General features: G+C 44.4%; 2 protein-coding genes and 1 pseudogene across 2 annotated transcripts; 2 read left to right on the forward strand and 1 right to left on the reverse strand.

Moving 5' to 3' along the window:
• Positions 1–331: 331 nt before the first annotated feature.
• On the reverse strand, positions 332–16,515 carry LOC112067987 (splicing factor 3A subunit 1-like; annotated as a pseudogene).
• A 17-nt stretch (positions 16,516–16,532) lies between these two features.
• Positions 16,533–16,929, forward strand: LOC139023871 (coiled-coil domain-containing protein 157-like). The gene has a single exon (XM_070437997.1). It carries the CDS (start codon positions 16,678–16,680, stop codon positions 16,927–16,929), a length of 252 nt encoding a protein of 83 aa, XP_070294098.1. The 5' UTR covers positions 16,533–16,677.
• A 184-nt stretch (positions 16,930–17,113) lies between these two features.
• Positions 17,114–20,808, forward strand: LOC112068029 (coiled-coil domain-containing protein 157-like). Its single transcript, XM_024135022.2, has 10 exons — positions 17,114–17,135; positions 17,275–17,317; positions 17,493–18,022; positions 18,161–18,238; positions 18,354–18,523; positions 18,688–18,864; positions 19,039–19,207; positions 19,433–19,584; positions 19,784–19,881; positions 20,044–20,808. Exons 1-10 carry the CDS (start codon positions 17,114–17,116, stop codon positions 20,297–20,299), a joined length of 1,695 nt encoding a protein of 564 aa, XP_023990790.2. The 3' UTR covers positions 20,300–20,808.
• The last annotated feature ends 631 nt before the right edge of the window (positions 20,809–21,439 follow it).

The following is a 21,439-nucleotide window of genomic DNA, read 5'->3' on the forward strand; positions in this document are numbered from 1 at the left end:
GGAAAGGGTACCAATGTCTTAACAGCCCTGCACTGTAGTATCGCAGGGAGTTCGCGTACGTTCTCAACAGAATTTGGACCAAGCCCCCCAGAATTGGCATCCTGTGGAAAAACCATACAGATGATGGTGTTTAGGAAATTGTGACTCACGAACCAAACCTTTAGAGGGACCCAAAAACTAAAACACAAAAGTTGGCGGCAGGCTAGCTATAGTGTGCGTACATAAACATTCCATTGTACTAGGGTCAGAAAAGGAAGGAAGCTGGTTGAGAGCACTGTTCACCTTAGCTAAAACCACAAGGTCCGGGAGTCATTGTGAGAGAACCACGAGTTCAGAGCGAGCAAGAGGCACAGGGCTCACCGTCGCAGGCATCGTGCATGAGCAGCACAGCAGCAATGGGGGGCCTGGGCTCTGACCATAGCGCCTCCTCTGGCTGTACAGCGTGTATGGCCTTTTCAGAACCACGGAACAAGTCCTGCTGTCTGTGTGGGTAAACAAACACATAATTACAAACCCATGAACAGCAATGAACACACACAAGGACAAAGGTCGACAAGACTACAATGTCAAACCAATTAGTCCGCTGAGTGAGGATTAAACAATCTATTGTGGTCGAGAACAACTAACCGCGTGGCCCCCCTCGGTGCATACAACATCTCAATGGAAGGGGAAACTGTCTGTGGCAGGTCTTTCGGTCAATCACATCCAGCTCTTTGGGGGTCTCCCAGCCCCTGACTGTCCAGACGACTCATCCTGAAACAACACCAAGGACCAGTCACAACCTCCAGTCCCACACAGTAAAACAAACAGGGGAGGAGCATAGAAGCATGGGAACCGCGCACGCACTACGGTGAACTTCCCCGGTTACTTTGTTCCCTCTTCGAGCGTTTTCCCTCGCTGACCAGAGTACGCAAGCCAAGCACGGCCTCGCAGTGAGGGAGGGATTTCCTTTCTGGCACCGCAGTCTGCCCACTGGGTGAAAATTTTCGAAGAAGACAGGCAGAATGTATCTTATCTACCAACCAAGAGAGGTTGTTCCTTGTAAAAAACTCACGCTGCATTAACAACGACGAGATTGTTGATAAACTACGTAGCATGTTCAACTAGAGCCTCAATGTTGGACATGAGGAGGCTGAAGGGACTGCCTGTAATCATTGGAAACAAAACAACCGTTCAGGGACCTATAACAATACTCCTGATGCGGTCCGAACAAAAATACTGATATTTCTACCAAACTTCTATACTCAGTCCTATTTGCTGTTTTTTACAGAGAGCAATATAGTCTTTACCTGCCAACTTCTTTCCAGAAAGAGTATGAACAGCCACTATGGAGGAAATCATAGGAACACCACAAAGTAAGAGGAACGGATGCGTGTAAGAACTTACGAGAACATCTTTTACATATGACTCCTGGAGGAGTTGACTGACTCTAGTATCACGCAGCATAAGGGGCCAGCCCAGTAGAAACATTTGAGACCGGTGGACTGATCCATCTATTTTGTGTTGAGGTTGGTAAGTGCGAATGTTCAACTGTGGTATCCCCTTATTACCAAGTCCATACTTGAGTTTGGCAAGAGAACAAGCTAGTCCGCGCATGTCCAAACCTTGCGAATCTGCGGCACACCCTAGACTTGTTATCAGCGGAATGTGTGTCATGTAATGTTTACCGGTTTGCCTTACTACCACGCGGACAGAGGGCCTTGCTACTGGTCACTTGGCATCTAGGGTTCCGAAACAGTGGCAGTCGGGTGAGATTAAGGAATTAAAGGGAGATGAGGGTCTTGTTAAGTATGGTGGAGCCGCGTTGGCTCTCGACTCATGGAATTGCAGAGGCCCACCCGGATTTTTCGTTATACCTATTGTTGGGCCCCTGAAGTTTAAATAGTTAACGTTAGACTGGGGGAACACACGGGTAGAACTGGCTAGGCAACTTGAAGAGAAGGAAACAAGCCGGCTTTCCTGTAGAAGGCCAAAGCCTGAACAACTCCACGAAGGAACATTTATCCAAAAGCTTCTCTCACACTTCTTCAACCAAATTAAAGTTTACTGGGAACAAACACAAGTCAGTGTCTGACATGCAGGTTAATTCCTTGGCTTGTGCTGAATTATTAGGGAAACACAAACAGTGTAGTTTGTCTTACAGTAACTGTGCTGTAGCAGCCATTACACATACAGCCCAAACCCCCAACATGCCTTTGGACAGAGGGAATGGCATGGAAGCAATACTTAGATTTACAAAACAACAGAGGCAGAGTGCTAGTTTACAGATGCAAGAACTCGGTAAGCCACTTGGTAGGCGGGGTCACATAACAACTAGGGTATTACAAGAGAGTTGCCACACGTTGACTCCGAGTGGCAATAACTATTTAGGATCATTTGAGGAATAATTAAGACCACCAGATGGTAAGAGACAGTGGGTTCAAGCAGACAGTCCTTAAGACATGGTTCAAATCAAGAGGTTACCAGAGCTCTGTGTCAGCCTTATTCTGAATGCTCCAACCTCTAGCAACATCTCTGACCTTTTTGGGTGAGTCCTCTGACCATCAAAGGTCCTCCATATTGTCCCGTTGCCTCAGGCATGTCAGAGCCACTTGACGTCTCGCTGCCTCAGCACCTCTGGAGGGACTCCTGAGCTTCCCTGAGGGAGAAGACAGAAGAACTAAGGAGGAAATGTTAGAACTTTCCTAAGAATCCTAAGCAAAATGATAGAATTAATTTTATATCATGCTAAAATCTGCTAATGTTGCTTTCAGAGTTTCAAATTGTTTTATAAAAAAAAAAGGTGTAGAACTAGATAGGTGCCAAATAAAACACTTTCCGAGACTTATTAAAGATAAAGAATTCAGCGGGAGGAAAGGGTAAACAGTATCTGAGGCATTTGATTTTCCCTCTACGTGACCGGGCAAAGGCAGGGCGGGCCTTGTGCAGCCAACAGAACCAAGCACGATTAGGTAATGCCTATAAGGATGTGGTAAGTTTGGCTCCCATAGAGACCACATGCCAAGAAATAAAACTTTGCAGCTAGTGAGATGAAATTTACTATACGGACCTAACGTTTTCTTATAGCTTGGCTTTGCCCTTGGCGCTCAGTAGCATGTAATCTTATTCAGCACAACCTTTTGTAATCATGGTGTCTTTTTATTAGTAATGTCTTTATTAGTGATTTGTCCGTTTCTCAATTTTGTGACAAACCCTCTCTCCTCCACTTAAAGCCATGAATCCTTAGTTTGCCTAAGGAGACATCCGACTATTTTTGTCTTTTGAGAATGATTGATCTATGGCCACCAACAACTGATTTCTTGAAGAATATAACATATAAATGTTCCTCATGTGGGCGCGGAGCGTCTTATCCTGTCCGTACCTTCCATCATGAACAAAAATAGTTACCCAAAATGTTAGTAAACAAGTAAAAATGTAAACAAGAACTGTTTAGCTTTCAAAAGCCTGGTTAAAACACGAGCTAATGGATACAAGGACTGGGACATGATATCGGGAACGGGATGTATTACGTCTACTGAATTTTGAGAAGCGGTTACATTTTTCTACCAGCGCCCACTCATTTACCTTTTCCAGAAAAGCGTTGTAGGGTGGGAAACTCTCCTATTGTTTTCAATTAAGGAATATTCTACAGTCATTTATTCACAATTTCCTAATCTCCCAAACCTAAGATATTCAATGTAGATTTAATGATTTATCCCTTCCTTTGCCAGTATTGCCTATTCCCTTACACAAGTGAAAACAAATAGACTCTGCTGTACTTAAGTAGATATTTTGTTCATGCACAATAGAAATCCTTTATTTTATTAAAAAAAGCTATTGTCTCCCACCTCCTCCCTAAAACCACTGAGCGCAGTTAAGGCAGGCACTTGCCATCGAATCGGGCGCAGACCTAAGAGATGTGAACCAAACGAGATATAGGGCAAAAAAGGCCAAGCCAACATTACTTAGAAAACACTACGTCGCAAGTTCCCAGGCGATAGTGCTTGCAGCAAATTTCACTCAATCCTTCCATTTGCCAGTGTGCTACACTGCAGGGCATGGACATGAGCACAAGAACCAAAGGAGGCTTATGCACCCAATTAGATTGAAGACTTACCTCTTGTTGCCCTTGCAAAACATAAAGGGAGAAAGGAAAATTAGGAATAAAATACATAATCATTTTTTGACATATTAAATGATTTGGATTTAGCGCGAAGGGTGCGGGAAATTGAGAAAAGCAATGTGTAATTGTATTCTAAACTATGCATCCTAAGATTATCACACCTCAACGTAAGCCTACATCTTATTCAAAAGAAAAGAGACAAGTCAAAGTCATGAAAAACATGTGCTGAACCAAGTGTAAAAGGAAAGAATGTGCTCGGAAAACAACCTGGTGTCTCTCCAATCATGAAAGTTGGGGAGCATCTTTGTAGATCCCCATGCTGCTTATGCTTCTATAGTCGCAGGAAGTTAATATGAGGTCAGTGCTCTCAGGTAGGCATTGGTGAATTCAAGACACCACAAAAGAGGGAGATGAACAGGAAAGGAGATTAACGGAGGGTATCTACACGCTTGGGGTCAGCGTCTGAGTCCGGTGGCAACACACTAAAGGTTTATTCTTACTCGATTCACCCCGGAATTCAGAAGTTTGGATTATGCCTTTCGTCGCAGTATCTTTCTATCAGTTCCCCAAAGGCTTAAGACCAAACACTTTTAGAATTCACCACTCAGTGTGATCTATGTAAACAAACAATCAAGGGTGCCAATTCAAATCCCAGAAGCTGTTCAAGGCGCAAAGAAACTAGCGTGTGACATTGAGAGGTTGCAAAGGGGTTGCGGACTATAGCCAGTGGTATACTTGGAGACACATCCTCTGAGACTATAGTTCCATCAGCGTATGGGTATGTAATTAGTTCACATATCTTAAAACCATGCTAATCAGGCTAATTAAAAACGAGCGTTGAGTGGTAGTAGAAAGATATAGATCTTATCATTGCTAAGTAAGTAAACGAGGTGAGTATTATGGTCTTCGGCAAGGACAGGTTTTTTTGTTCTCAGAATATATTGCCCCAGTCTCACAAATTAAATTGTTGAGGTGGAAAAACTGGACGGCTGATGCTCTTTCTCTTATGCCTCTATTTGATGATAATGTGGGACTAGTAGAGAGATGCCAATCTCGGCTAATGATTAAACTCCAGTTGAATGTGAGTGCCAGCTATTTCTTATGCATCACACCATCTAAGTGAGAACTTATAGGCGTGGTATAACTGTAACAAGCTATTAATAAAATGTGAGTCTATAATATGTGCAATTTATCTAGGAAATACACAAAAGGCGTCTTACTGGCTAACGACGTTTCTTAACAGAATGCTTGGAATAACTAGTATGAGCTCAAGGCGCGCGGCCATTAATGAGTCACATATATTTCATTCTCGCGAGTAGTGGGCCTAGTCGTTGGGGTAATAAGATGCATTTAAGAACCCCGTATCAAAATAGCTCGCGCAGTCTGACCAAGGGCAGCTCACTGAAGTCTTCGTGTCGTTCAAATATGAATCCAACTGACAGAACCGGTGCTACTTTACCAATAGCGAGTTCTTGATTACTTCTTCGAGTCGGCCGACTGGCGGACATCGTCTCTTATTTTAATGCCGCATATGATTTTTTCCATCACATCAACTACCATATCACTTCTCCTCTTTGGCACTGACGAGTCCTAAACAAACCACAACAGTATGTAACAGACAGCGAACAGATTATTCAACCAGGGCTTAAAACCGCAAGTAGACCATGGCATGGAATACGTAGCTAAGCTAACGATAGCTGTCAGCACTAGCTAGCGTCGGCTCAATATCTAATTGTGCTAACTGGGAGTTGACTATAGAAATACATCAACTATAAATTTCCTTCTTTTTTAAATTGAGACGAAGAACGAAATATGGTTAGTCAATTATAGCGCTGTTGTACCTGAAGGGCTATTCTTCTTCGCACGTTTTTCCGCGTGTGATATGTTTGTACGTCCTCACCTTTTCAGATCACCTCTTCACGTAAGCGTCAAGCTAGCTGCCGTGGCTTAGTGCACGATTATTATTTTCGAAGCGTCTAAACGAATCTGGCTAGCCTAGCTAGTCCTTGGTAAACCAAAAAATTGTGGCAATGTGAATTAGTTAGCGAGCTAGCTAACTAGGTAGCAACCAATCTTCACCACAGAGTGCATTTGTGGTGAAGCCAAGCTAAAGGACAGTTTGTGTCGTTTACCTCCGCCTCATCCTCCGGTCCATGTATAATCTCTGTTATCCCTCTGTACAAAGCGCCCCACAAGTTGTAGAAGTTCGGCACTTGTCCACTGGCCTGCGCTCTCAATCTAGCACGCACCAGTGGTTGCAATACTTGATCTTCCCAACATTTCGGTAAGTCACATCAGCTGCCTCACTGCTCTGTGAGTACTGCTGAACTTACTCAATATTTTGTAGCTGCCAATATTTCCCAGTTTCACACCATGACAGTTGCTCCGACATTCAAATATACTGAAAGTCCCCACTCAAATGACATATAAGGTGACATTTTATTACTTTATATTTGGAATGGACTGACAGGGCTGGAAAACTTCTGGGAACAGAAACCCACCAGATGCTTGTTTCGCACGACAACACCATGCACGTCACCGCCTAGGTGACAGAGTGATCGCCAGGGCACCTTAAGCAGGAGTAAGCAATTTAACAGTTTATTGAAAGTGAGAATGGAGCACAACTTTTGCGGTGGTATAGAAATGACCAAGCAAACCACGTAAACTCAAGGATTGATAGTTTAGCTTGTGAGACGAACTACCACGCCCTCAAGCACTACTGGGATGCACAGTGGATATGGGAGACGAGACAGAAGAGACAGTGAGCAAATCGTTTGACGGATACACGCCAAGCTGCTCTCGAGTGGAATTAAGTTGCTCCACTTTACCGGACACCCGTGGACCAGACAAACTGCGCCCCCCATTTTTCTGACTTTATAAATAATTAACTGATGGGGTAAATTACAAAATGTCGCATACTGGCTGTGTCTATGGCAGTGAGTACAACCTGTTGGGGCTAATTCGTTCCGCACGTATCTCTGTTCGAATCCCCACCCTCATCTCACCCTTCAGTGCCCTTATGGTGGTATGAAATGGGAGCACGACCGCGTCCTCTCAGTTCAATAGTCCGTATCGCTCACAGTCAGGCAACAGCTGAAGATGTCGAGGACATCTTTGCACTATGAGAAAATTCCCAGGGTTGAATATACTTAGTGAGCGGATTTAGTAGAGTGGAGATGCAAATTGGTATGGTCAAGAACTATGATAAGCCCTTAGGTTCACCCAATCAGTTTACATTTACACATACAATTAACTTAATGAACATTGGAAACCAATGCTTACCTCTTTAGAAAACTCAGGACTCACATTTGGCTTTAGTGGGTTTATCCCAGCTGCCTTGGCACACCGGGATGCTGTGCTTCATGGAATTTCTCCGACTTTAAATACAACAGGATACCATTGTCGTGTCGAGTATGATTTTGTTAAGAACTCGAGAAGTTCAAGAATGTGGAAAATATTCCAGAATTAAACTTCATGGACGGATTAAATCACTCTTCATAAGATGAATCTATACTTTGAAATTGGTAATTTCACTAAGGATATCACCTTCGTAAGGGGAAGAGAAGGTCAAATGTGTAGAGGGTGTTGATACTGTGTAAGTCTAACATACTTCGGTACCTGATCTGTGAGGCCATTGGGCAGGGACCAGTGTCAAATGTTCGAGGGCGGACTCACAGGGATTGATCCCACTTATCTTTGCCTTAGTTCCGCGTCTTGTCCTGCATGTCTTGGGGGAACTTGTATCATGGATTGAGAGCCTGAGACCAAGCGGGAGATACGCATTATTAATACAAAATAAATCATAACATCAGATAAGAATACAATCACAATTACATGTCAAATCCATACAACCAGAACTAACCCAAGCAGCAAGTCCGATACTATGTATTACTGCAAGACATGGGCAATATAAAAATACGACCCGCTCGGAGTCAATCTGGGTACACACTTAAGGCTACTATGACCGGAAAGACTGGGAAGGTCAAACATGACAAGGACTTCTGGAGACGTTCCTTCTTCCACCCACTACTGGCATTGGCTCTGCCATTCTAGCTCGCATTTGTACCTATTTGTAATAAGGAGGGCAACAGAAAGACCTGTATATAAAATGCGAGGGAGAGAACAATTCCTCCTCTGGTATATGGCAAAGAGGTCTATAGTCCCTTCTGCTTTCATCTTCCTACAGCTGGTAGGACTTCTCCTCATCATCTCAATGGCTGGGGGTGGGTCGCGGAAGGTGGCTGCGGGTCAGGGCGGGGGGGCTGCGGGAACTGGCTATGCTGGAGGAGCAGGGACAAATGCTGGATAGGAAAGAGGAGCGATATAAAATCCACGTCAACTCACTATCAATAGACATGCTTAAAAAATAGTAAATTATAAGTAAATTTGTTGCATTTGACTACATATTGGGTCTGAACGTGTCATATCATGCGGATTAAAAAAGATATTTAACACACTGAGTGGGACATTAGGAGCTATGGGATTCCATTTGCAATCGGTTCATCCTTACAAGTTGGTACCAAAATCAATACGGTGGGTCGCGTCTGGGGGCCATCCATGTAGGAGTGTGTGTGGGGCATTAGGATGGGTTACGCACGATTGATGCGGGGAGAATCATCATGGAACGAAGCTGGGTGTTAGAACTCTGCCCACTGGGGGCCTAGGCGCATCTGCACAGGGCCATGGGGCCGTGGAATCACAGGACAGCGAGGTCATCGAACAGGAGAGTGGTGCGTACAGGACGTTGTGGCAGTCTGCATGATTCACAAGAAAAAAATGAACCAGTTTACCCCCACGGCTTTGATAATAATGTACAAAATTAAATGTCAACAGAAATAAAATGCTTGAGCATTCGTATTGAAACAAGCAAAGCAACTTACGGAAAGGAGGGGCCCCGAGCCATCGTGTTCATTGGAGGGTTGGGTTTGGGCAGAAGGGGGGCAGAGGAGATAAGGGGTGATTGATGATGATGGTAAAGCTCAGGCTTGCTCGGTCCAATCTTCTCTTTGCTTTCATCCTCCTGCACCAGTCCCTTGGCCTTGTGAATGGCCTCAATCTGCTCCTGTAGGGTGATGTTGGCCTGTGCTGCTTGCTGAGTACGCGCCATGCTGCCAGAGTGCCCATCCCAGGTCACCTAAGGAAGGAAGGTGCATTAAGTAAAAACTGACTAGTAATCGATTCCTCTTAGACATTTATTTTACACACAAAAAAAAAGGCTATTCCCTCTCCACTTGCACTCACCTTCTCCTCAGGCTTCTGGATCTCCTCTTCTCCAATCTTCTTACCGATGGCTGTCTCCTCCACGCCAAAGATATCAGTACGCCTCTCAGCCAACTGTTTCAGGCTGCTCTCAATGTCCATGCCAGGGGCGTAAACCTCGTCCTCGATTTGCCTCTCTCTGATGCCCCGGTCCCTCTGCTCTAGCCAGCGGGGATCCAGTAGCCCAATGCGCATGTGCTCCTGCATCTTACTGGCTTGGATCCTCTCACCCGTGATGGGAGAGATGAGGTACTCATCCAGAGTCTTGGCTGGAGGCTGTGGCTTGGAGGCTACAGGGCAAGAAAAATTGATCAAATGTAAGGGCAAATGAAGAACATGCATGTATTTTCCTGTCCTTTATTGTCATACATGATAATAAAACATCTAGCATAAGGGGTGTTTAGGTCCTGATGATGGAATCTCTCTCACCTTTGGGGTCATAGTCCTTGCGGATAATGACCTGGTCTGGAGTAGGGGGCAGCGGGGGTGGCATGGGGTTGTCTGGGGGCAATGGTGCCTTGCCATCTTCCTCGTCATCAGAACCCTGGGCAGAAGGCATCAAAGACTCATGTGACTCTACATTGATTACACTATTCCCTAATAATAATAATATTACATTCATGTTCAATCAGTAACTCTGTTAAGGAGTAATAAGCTGTTAATGACATCCTACTGTTGTGTGTGTATACTGAAACAGGTCTGTGTCTACTAACCTCATCCATGTCTTGCAGCTGTGTGTCCTGATCAGGCTGTGTGGGACGCCCATCATCCCGCTCCTCCCGCTCATCGTCCTCCTCATCCTCACTTTCAACCTCCATCTCCACCTCCTCACTCTCTCCAAACTTGTCATAACGCTCCTGGGTCAGGATGCGAGCTCCCAGCTCCTCAGGTGTGGTGGGTGGGGGGAAGTGGCCTGTTGGAACACAAGTCATAACACCATCATTACAAAACTAGTTACACAGGCGGTGGATAACAATCTCTCAGGAACCCGAAAATGAACTATCTATTCATATTAATTTGTCTGGCTGACAGTTCATTTCTCTACCTTGTTCATTAGGCTGAAAGTCCACGGTCTCCACCACTACAAAGTCATGCCAGTCAATTTGGGCGTAGGACACACGTTCTTTCTCCCGCTCCTCCTCCTCCTTCTTCCTTTCACGCTCCTGGAACTTCGCCCATTCAACACGGTACCTCACCTGTTGGTAAAGCCAGGAGATAAACTGTTAATGCATGGAATTATAGACTATGGACATTTTAAGAGCTTATGGTGGGTAAACCCTACATCAAAGCTTCAGGGACATACCTGGTCCAGCACCTCCCTGGGGTTCTCAGACTCTCTTTTCAGCTTTATCAGAAGTCCCTTGGGAGGGATCAGAATCTAGGGGGAAAAGACCCAAGACAAACACAGGTGAGCATCACAACACAACCAGCTGAAGACATGTTATACTACTAACAAGACAAATTATTATATGATGTGCGGCAGGTAGCCTTGTGGTTAGAGCGTTGGACTTGTATCCGAAAGGGTGCAAGATCGAATCCCCGAGCTGACAAGGTAAAAATCTGTCGTTCTGCCCCTGAACAAGGCAGTTAACCCACTGTTCCTAGGCCATCATTGAAAATAAGAATTTGTTCTTAACTGACTTACCTAGTTATATAAAGGTAAAATAAAATAAAAATTATGATATATTTCAACAAGGTATATGCCACAATCAAGAATAATTGGTATGACGCTGTACCTTAGTGTACTGCTCCACCAGCTTGGTGAAGTAGTTGAAGAGGCTGTGTTGAGGTCGCAGGAAGTCAAACTGGTAGTTTCGCTGTTCTTTCTGCATGAGCTGTGTGAGGAACTGGCCGCCCGTTGCGAGCAACAAACTGGCGGTCAGCTTGACAACATCCAGGTCGAATGCTGAGATTGAAGGGAGGTCAGCAATGAACTCAAACTCAGGTGGAGGCTCCTTTGGCACCACTGTCTCATGAATCACTTGAGCCTGCAGCTACCAGTAAAGGAAACCATAACTTAGAATAGCTCATTTTAGGCATCAATCACATCTTACACTTTACATGAACAAATGACAATCAGTGATTTATAAATCGATAGATAAGAAACCACTGAATGCCTAGGAAGGCACACCTTTTGAGGAAGCTGCTTTGAGTTCTGCAGGCCTGCTGCTGCATGACCTTTGGCACGCCGCAGACGGCTCCTGGCCCTTGCCCTCCTTGAATTCATTGACTTTGTCGGTAGTAAGCATGGTATGGGTCGTTGGGGTTCAGGAAGTTGAACTTTGGGTTGTTGATCTCATTCTGACGGATCCTTGCCTCGAACTCTGGTCCATTCCTGAGAATTAATGGAAGGAAAAGGATGCATGGCCATTGCAATATGAGGTCATACAATTTTATAAAAACACGACTGAGAATGAGACTGAAAAACAAACCTGGCTACAAAACTGGCAGTCTTGTCGACGATGTTTCGGACCTCAGGAGGTGGATAGATGATCCCAACTATGGGTTTCGTTGCTGGGGTTTCCTCTGTTGTCTCATCTGCCTGTTGAAACAATATATATATGCAGAAATTACCTGTCTCGTGAGGCTTTACAAATAAGGCTAATCTGAAAACAAAACTCCCTAAATTCTATCAGCATATCGATTGTGCTACCAGGGTGTAAAACCTTGGATCATGTTTATACTAACTTCCGCGACGCATATAAGCCCTCCCCCGCCCTCCTTTCGGAAAAGCTGACCACGACTCCATTTTGTTGCTTCCAGCCTACAAAAACAGAAACTAAAACAGCAAGCTCCTCGCTCAGTCTGTTCAACGCTGGTCCGACCAAATCTGATTCCACGCTTCAAGACTGCTTCGATCACATGGATTGATGATGTTCCGCATTGCGTCCAACAACAACATTGACGAATACGCTGATCTGGTGAGCGAGTTCATTAGAAAGTGCATTAACGATGTCGTACCCACAGCAACGATTAAAACATTCCCCAAACCAGAAACCGTGGATTGATGGCAGCATTCGCGTGAAACTGAAAGCGCGAACCACTGCTTTTAGCCAGGGCAAGGTGACCGGAAACATGACCGAATACAAACAGTGTAGCTATTCTCCGCAAGGCAATCAAACAAGCTAAGTCCCAGTATAGAGACAAAGTAGAGTCGCAATTCAACAGCTCAGACACAAGAGGTATTGTGGCAGGGTCTACAGTCAATCACGGATTACAAAAAGAAAACCAGCCCCGTCGCGGACCAGGATGTCTTGCTCCCAGACAGACTAAATAACTTTTTTGCTCACTTTGAGGACAATACAGTGCCACTGACACGGCCCGCTACCAAAACCTGCGGGCTCCATTCACTGCAGCCGAGGTGAGTAAAACATTTAAACGTGTTAACCCTCGCAAGGCTGCAGGGCCAGACGGCATTCTCAGCCGCGTCCTCAGAGCATGCGCAGACCAGCTGGCTGGTGTGTTTAAGGACATATTCAATTAATCCTTATCCCAGTCTGCTGTTCCCACATGCTTCAAGAGGGCCACCATTGTTCCTGTTCCCAAGAAAGCTAAGGTAACTGAGCTAAACGACTACCGCCCGTAGCACTCACTTCCGTCATCATGAAGTGCTTTGAGAGACTAGTCAAGGACCATATCACCTCCACCCTACCTGACACCCTAGACCCACTCCAATTTGCTTACCGACCCAATAGGTCCACAGACGACGCAATGCAACCACACTGCACACTGCCTAACCCATCTGGACAAGAGGAATACCTATGTGAGAATGCTGTTCATCGACTACAGCTCAGCATTTAACACCATAGTACCCTCCAAACTCGTCATCAAGCTCGAGACCCTGGGTCTCGACCCAGCCCTGTGCAACTTGTCCTGGACTTCCTGACGGGCCGCCCCCAGGTGGTGAGGGTAGGTAACAACATCTTCCACCCGCTCATCCTCAACACTGGGGCCCCACAAGGTGCGTTCTGAACCTCTCCTGTACTCCCTGTTCACCCACGACTGCGTGGCAATGCATGCCTCCAACTCAATCATCAAGTTTGCGGACGACACTACAGTGTGAGGCTTGATTACCAACAACGACGAGACGGCCTACAGGGAGGAGGTGAGGGCCTCGGAGTGTGGTGTCAGGAAAACAACTCACACTCAACGTCAATGAAACAAAGGAGATGACTGTGGACTTCAGGAAACAGCAGAGGGAGCACCCCTATCCACATCGACGGGACAGTAGTGGAGAAGGTGGAAAGTTTTAAGTTCCTCGGTGTACACATCACGGACAAACGGAATTGGTCCACCCACACAGACAGCGTTGTGAAGAAGGCGCAGCAGCGCCTCTTCAACCTCAGGAGGCTGAAGAAATTCGGCTTGTCACCAAAAGCACTCACAAACTCTACAGATGCACAATCGAGAGCATCCTGTCGGGCTGTGATCACGCCTGGTACGGCAACTGCTCCGCCCACAACCGTAAGGCTCTCCAAGAGGTAGTGAGCTGCAAGAGTCTCGCCACATAACGCCGATCACACGGGGGCAAACTACGCCTCCAGGACACCTACACTCACCCGAGTCACAGAAGGCCAAAAGATCATCAAGGACAACAACCACCCAAGCCACTGCTGTCACCGCTATCATCCAGAAGGCGAGGTCAGTACAGGTGCATCAAAGCAGGGACGGAGACTGAAAAACAGCTTTCTATCTCAAGGCCATCGCGGACTGTTAAAGCCACCACTAACATTAGTGGCGCTGCCAACATACTGACTCAACTCCAGCCACTTTAATACTGGAATTGATGGAAATTATGTAAAAATGTACCACTGGCCACTTTAAACAATGCCACTTAATATAATGTTTACATACCCTACATTACTGCATCTCATATGTATATGTATATACTGTACTCTATATTCATCTACTGCATCTTGCCATCTTTATGTAATACATGTATCACTAGCCACTAAACTATGCCACTTTATGTACATACCCTACATTACTCATCTCATATGTATATACTGTACTCTATACCATCTACTGCATCTTCGCTATGCCGTTCTGTACCATCACTCATTCATATATCTTTATGTACATATTCTTTATCCTTTACACTTGTGTGTATAAGGTAGTAGTTGTGGAATTGTTAGGTTAGATTACTTGTTTTATTACTGCATTGTCGGAACTAGAAGCACAAGCATTTCGCACACTCGCATTAACATCTGCTAACCATGTGTATGTGACAAATAAAATTTGATTTGATTGATTTGATATTGTCATGTTGAGGCATCTGAGGCTACCTGGCTTATTAGAGAGATGTATATATAATGAGATGATCATGTCTCCAACCTAAAAATAAGTCATTGTCCCAAAGGCAGGCAACAAACTTAGGTCCAAAATAAACCCATAGAAAACACATTAGGCTCATTTTAGACCGATTTTGGCGAGAGGTTCACCCTTCCTTTCTGCTGCCTTGCACAGGTCGGCTGATCCAGCAGCAGGAAAGGTAACTGATTTTATCACAGCATATGCGGTGGTGTATAGTACTTAAGTAAAAATACTTTAAGTACTACTTAAGTAGTTTTTGGGGGTATCTGTACTTTACCATTTATATTTGACAACTTCTACTTTTACTCCACTACATTCATAAACAAAATAATGTACTTTTTACTCCATACATTTTTCCTGACACCTAAAAGTACTCGTTACATTTTGAATGCTAAAGCAGGACAGAATTATGGCACCTGTCAATGTAACGCGTTGTCATCCCTACTGCCTCTGATCTTGCGGACTCCCGAAACACAAATACTGTGTTTGCAAATTATGTCTGATTGTTGGAGTGTGCCGCTGTCTGTCTCTAATAAAAAAATAACATGAAAATGGTGCCGTCTGGTTTGCTTAATATAAGGAATTTGATGTAAAGCATTTACTTTTACTGAAGTATGACAAGTACCACTGTACTTAAGTACATTTAAAACCAGATACTTTTAGACTTTTACTCCAAGCAGTATTTTACTGGGTAACTTTCACTTTTACTTGAGTCATTTTCTGTTAAGGTATCTTTACTTTTACTCAAGTATGACAATTGAGTACTTTTTCCACTACTGAGCATATGAACATCATATCAATCTGTTGTTTCACTAGCGCTACACAGAATGCAATAATATTTCATGTAAGTAGATTAACTAGACAATACAGTGTTTTTACAGTGATTGTAATATTTCTATAAAGGCCTTCGTGTATTTTAATTACATTTATAATATTGCAGGAGGTGCAGAAGAGGTGCATGCCACTTGCTAAAAAACAATACTTTAGATAAACAATAGATTCTTTCCAGACAAGACATTTTTTCGGTTGCATGTAACCTTTTATTTAGACTTATTGGATTTATATATATATATATATATATATATATATATACACATTTTTATTTATTTTTACTTTTTGGAAGTACCAGCATGGACGGCAGTAGTTGCTCAGCAAAACTCTTTGGTAAGTACCGAACGTATTTTTACATTATTAAGCTTGAAAAGCTGGTGAATGGCAAGTTGAATGACTGCTTGCTGGGATTGGAGAACGTCTCCTGTAAACCCAGATTCTGAGTCAAACTCATCTACTGCTGTTCATACCAGTACCATTCTTAGTACAATTTCTGTAATCTCATCCGGTGTACATGCTTATTGATTCCATTCGGATTACTGTTAGTGCTATTTGGTGTGTTGATTAGCTAACGTAGCTAGATTAGGGCAGACGTTTCTTGATCTTTATTTATTTAGTATTATTTTTGTACTCGATTGACATTTTAATGCATTGTTAGGAGCAGTAACATAAGCATTACGCGGTTGCCGCTATAACATCTGCTAAATTGTGTATGCGACCAATACACTTTGATTTGATAAAGAGCGATTGAATGTACCAGATTTTACCCTGTTGTTCGGCTCCAGTTGAACAATTTGTACAGGCCCAGGCGGCATGGCTGCGTCAATTCCTTGCTTGGCTTATCTGTTAAAACGTAAATAGTGAGGTTCGTTCTCTTCACAATGACACTACTTGTTGTGGTACTATAGCTATATCTAGAAACTGATTTAATTGCACAAAACTATTTCCAAATAGGACCATTGTTCGTCCGATGACCCGCCTGGAATGGAGGTATTTTACTTCCGGAAACACATCTAAGCATTATGGGATTTGCAGTTCTACTAGCAGGTCGCTATGGAAATAAAGTGACAACATCCAACTCAGTCTGTTACAGCATCTTCCTGAAGGCACAACAACAAGTGCCTTGAGACAATCCATGGGAGAAAGAGTGCAAGATACGAAGGCTTGTCAATATGACACATCTCTTAGGACGTCAGGACTGCGTTGAAAGTCTCCGGAGAGATTTAATAGATATTCAAGGTGCTGTTCTCGATGTCTTCTCTCGGACAGGCCCAGTTCGATTTCCCTCCTGGAAGTTCCCAGATAAGCTTTCATGCAATCTGGACCTGGTGTCGCTATTAGAACAATACGACTTTGTTGATGGGGAAGAGGAATTCAATCAGCATTCACATATTGTTTTGCTGGAGTTGGTGATTGACAGGTAAGTTATTGTACAATATGGCTTATTGTAAAGATCTGATGTGGCTATAGGGAATAGTTGGAAATGATTATACATGACTGTAATCCATTTATTTCCCCTAGATTGCTGCTCCTGCTGCAAAGTTTCAATGCCCATGCAGAGCAGTTGAAGTTGGGACAGAAGAGAGAACACATTCAGCAAAAAGGTCCATGTGTATCAATTGGCCTTGTAGTCAGACACTATTGGAATAACTTGATCCAGGTTGGCAACCAGAGGGTGGTGAGTTTTTAAAGCACACCTGGTGTTTATTTTTCACATACAATAGCTAAATGCATATCTTATGACCATGTTGTTTACCTCTCTTATTCAGAGCACGAAGCAAGATATTCAAGAAGTGATCAAAACTCCAAAATGTGAGGAAAATACAACTTTTTCTTCAGCATCCTCACTTCTGAACACAAAAAGTGATCTTTGTCCACAGTCTCCATCAATAGTGTCTCAGCACTGTACCTCAAGAACATCAGCAAGCACTCCATTGTGTCCTCCACAGAAAATATTAAATGGCTCCCTCTCCTGTCCCACTCACAGAACAGCAAGCAGCATCCCCTCCTGCCTTCCCCTTATATCCACGGACACTCGTAATGTAAGTTGCCAGACAGTAGTGTCATCCCTTGTCCCCTGTGATGCCTGTGCTCAGGTCCAGTCCAGTTTGAGGGAGACTGGTGATGCTCTTGTGGAGCTGTGTCGGAGCGAGGGCCTTCCCTCCTCTCTGCAGCGCCTTCTGGTGGCTGTGGATGACACCCTGGAGCAGGGCCGTCTGACTGCAGGAGATGTGTCCCAGTGGTCCATAGAGCAGCGCAGGGACATGGGCCGGGTGGGTAAGCATCTGCTGGAGGTGCGGTCCACAGTGCAGCCTCTCAGAAACAGCCTTCAGGCAGCGGAAAGGGAACGGGAGGAGTTCAGGGCTCAGCTGGGTAGGGCACAAGAGGAACTGAAGCGTGAAAGGGCAACACACCAAGCCAGCAAAAAACAGCTGGAGCAAAGACTGCAGGAGGCCCAGGTATCCAGGGAGGAGACAGAGAGGAGACTGCAGGAAGAACTTGAGGAGCTAAGGAGAGGTACAGTAGTACTCAACAAGTGAGGACAGAGAGGAAACCTTGCTGACAACAATATATTTGAAGGGAGACAAAATAATAGAACATTTCAAGAGTAAAAGTGCTTTCATCATATTCACAATATAAATGTGTCCCTTTTAGGAACCGTGTCCCTGGAGGATAGCAACTCCAAACTGAAGGCAGGGATTAGTTTGCAAAAAGAAAGGTTACACAAACTTGGTAAGGACATACACCCCCACCCCATGTCTGATGTTTTAGGAGCAGAAGGAGAGAGCCCAAGTTATCTAATTGTTGTGAACAGAAAAACTGCGAAACATTGTCCTTTCTTTGTCAGAGTGTGAGAGAGATGAGCTACATCAGGAAGTGAAGACCATGCAGGTAGAGGAAGAGGCACGGAGTAAATTAGAGGAGAAGACACAAGTGCTGGAGGCTCAACTGTCCACTACTCAGCTCTTACTTGACAAGGAGAAATCCAAGTACCAGAATGCTTGTCGCCAACAGGAGGTGAGTATAACAACCATATATGGATTTGGGTACTCATGGGGGCAGTCTTGAAAACCAGACCTGGGGCAGTACTAGTATATGTTTTAAAGACTTAATCTAAAAACACTGATTTGTGTCTTTTAAGTGAGTTGTTACTGCACAGTCTCACTCTGTGTCTTCAACAGTCACTGCAGGCCAAGCAGAGGTCTCTGCTGGAGCGAGTGGATGCTCTGGACCAGGAGTGTGAGGAGCTTCAGGGACAGTTAGGGAAGAGTGAGGACCGACAGACCGACCTACAGGAACGACTGACACACATCTCAGAGGAGAAGGACCAACTTGAAACCCAGCTCACCCAAGAACAGGTATATTACTACCTGACAGCCCGCAATGCAATGTTTCATATAGTTCATTTTATAGTGCTGCTTGCATACATTGGGCAGATACCTATTTCAGCATTGCATATATATTACCCTATTTCATTTCCAAAGAACAATCATTTGTGTATAACTAACTGCCTTGTCTCTGCGTTCCCTGAGGCCTTGTGTTCTGAGCTTCAGCAGGAGAAGCAGAGACTGGAGAGTCACGTGGGTGAGCTGAAAGACAGTGTGAATCAGTTGAGAGGAGAGGTGCAGGAGTTAGCCCAGAGGGAGAGGCTGATGGTGGCTTTCCCGGAGCTCACCCCCCTGCCTCAGGGATCTCCACAGAGTACGTTCATTTCCTTAAATAACCCAGTGTTTTCTGTGTTGACCCACCATGTTGACTTTGTTGACTTCTGTATTGTTTGCCAGTGTGGGTTTACTTACATTTGGTTTTGAATAGTTACCACACAGACCTGGTTACAATTACAGTATGTTGACAATGCTATCACCATGTCAAGCTGCCTGTCACAGCTCTGTGCATATTCTAATCTAAGACTTGACTCTGTCTCAGGCACAGGGGATGTGTTGGGGGATATGGAGCAGCAGTTTCAGGCTAACTATGTTCGGATTAGGGTTCTGGAGCAGGAGAATAGCACCCTGCACAGTAGCCTGGTGAAACTGAGGGATAGAGCCCAACTAGGGGCCTCCATGGTGGAGTCCAAGGTAGGAGTCCAGGGGACAGCTCTACTCCTTTAGTGTAAAGTGTGTTGACCGTGGAAACTGATGAAAGGGGCTAAGGGGCTAATACTTCAAAACTGCTGCTGGAGAACTACTGCATGTTGTGATCCATTGAATACACCTGATTTGATTTGAACAATGATAAGGGCAGTTGTAAACATTAAACACATTGCAATCTCTACAGATTACCTGCCCCAGCAGCTGTGGATTCACCCAGTCTCTGCCTGACACACCCAGAGAGAGCCAGCTAAAACCCACCCCCTATGTACAACACAGCCCTCTGTAAGTCAACACCACAGAAAGAACATGTCCATTTTTGTTTGCAGATAATACAGGGACAACAAAAATGGAATCCTACCTTAGCATGTAGGGTGTATTATTAATTATTTTCATAAATACATCCCGACAGACTCTTCATCTGTTCTCTCATTCTGTCCATCCCAGTCAGAGCTCCAGTGCAGGATTGTTGAAACATGGAGTGAGGAAGAAGGGAGCAGATGAAGGGGCCGTCCCTATGGAGATGAGGCCTCGGGATCACTTGTCCACCGCTACCTCGTCATTCTCTGCCACCTCCACTACATCTCTGGTGCACCAGCAGACCCTCCGGCTCTCCCCAGACACCAGTGCAGCCAGAACCTACACAAGGATACGCCAGGCATCCAGAACCCGCTCTGTTTGCATGCACACGAGGAAGAAGTGAATCCAGCACTTGGTGATCAACCTCATGGTGACAATTTTTGGAGCATAACAATGCTCAAAGAGGCGAGGGCTGAAAGAGGCTGTTGTTTGAAGTGTATGTCAGGCATCTCCATAAGGAGACTGTGATAAGACACAGATGATTTGAGCAGAGAAACAATACAGCTAAGCTACAGAGTTCAGGATCTTTGTCAACATTGATCTGGCTTAAAGTCACTATTTACCAGAAAATTAATTTGCATTCATACACAATACAACTGTGGTGTCATGTTTTTTATTTCTTGAACTGTGTTAATCATTTTTCTGCACTGAATCCAGTGTTGGGGAGTAGTGCATTTTGTAGTAGCTTGGTGGTAGTTGAACTAAATTCTAATCTTGGTAGTGTTTTAAGTAGTATTTAACTTTTTCCCTCATGTAGCGGTGTAGCTAACTACTGGAACTACCCACAACTTTTTTGCAAAAATAAAATATGGGTGAAGTAGACAATTTTCTACTTTTTCGGCATCAGACCTTCCTAATTCTCACTTGAAACATAGTTTGTGTTTAATAGGCTAAATTACAAATTCTGTTAACATCTGACTAGAGTGATCTGTTCTTGCAATTTGTGATCTATGACATTTCAAATTTAGATATGATCATTTATCACAAAGTAGTTTGGATGTAGTTAACTTGTAAGTGAGGACTTGGTGGACTGTATATTCTTTAGGTTAGGTTTTACTTTATGTGTTCGCTACCGTGTGAAGGTAAGGGCACAGATGACAGACAGTTAGGATTCCAGTTGAGGGGGTTTAATAACGCTGAAGATGCACAGGCACGGAACTGCACCGCACAGTGTATGTAGTATGGGTGGACTAAGGCACTTAGTGGTCTGGCAACTTGCTTCAACCAAAGTGTGTGTGTGTGTGTGTGTGGTATGTCAACAAGGACACACACTGGCCTTGGCTAACACAATGCAAGCTAACTGGTGGGAAAACACAAGGATGGCTGGAACTTTCTCTCACTTGACTACTCTCGAGCTGATCTCTGAGCTGGAGATTGCCCAGCATGCTCTGCTCCACTTCACCGGTGGGCGGAGCTACAGCTCTGATATGACTAGCTAACATTACTGATATGATTAACTACAATAATTCACAGCCCTTTGAAC

The sequence above is a fragment of the Salvelinus sp. IW2-2015 genome, unplaced genomic scaffold (genome assembly GCF_002910315.2).
Source record: "Salvelinus sp. IW2-2015 unplaced genomic scaffold, ASM291031v2 Un_scaffold19, whole genome shotgun sequence".
In the NCBI taxonomy this organism is placed as follows: Eukaryota; Metazoa; Chordata; class Actinopteri; order Salmoniformes; family Salmonidae; genus Salvelinus; species Salvelinus sp. IW2-2015.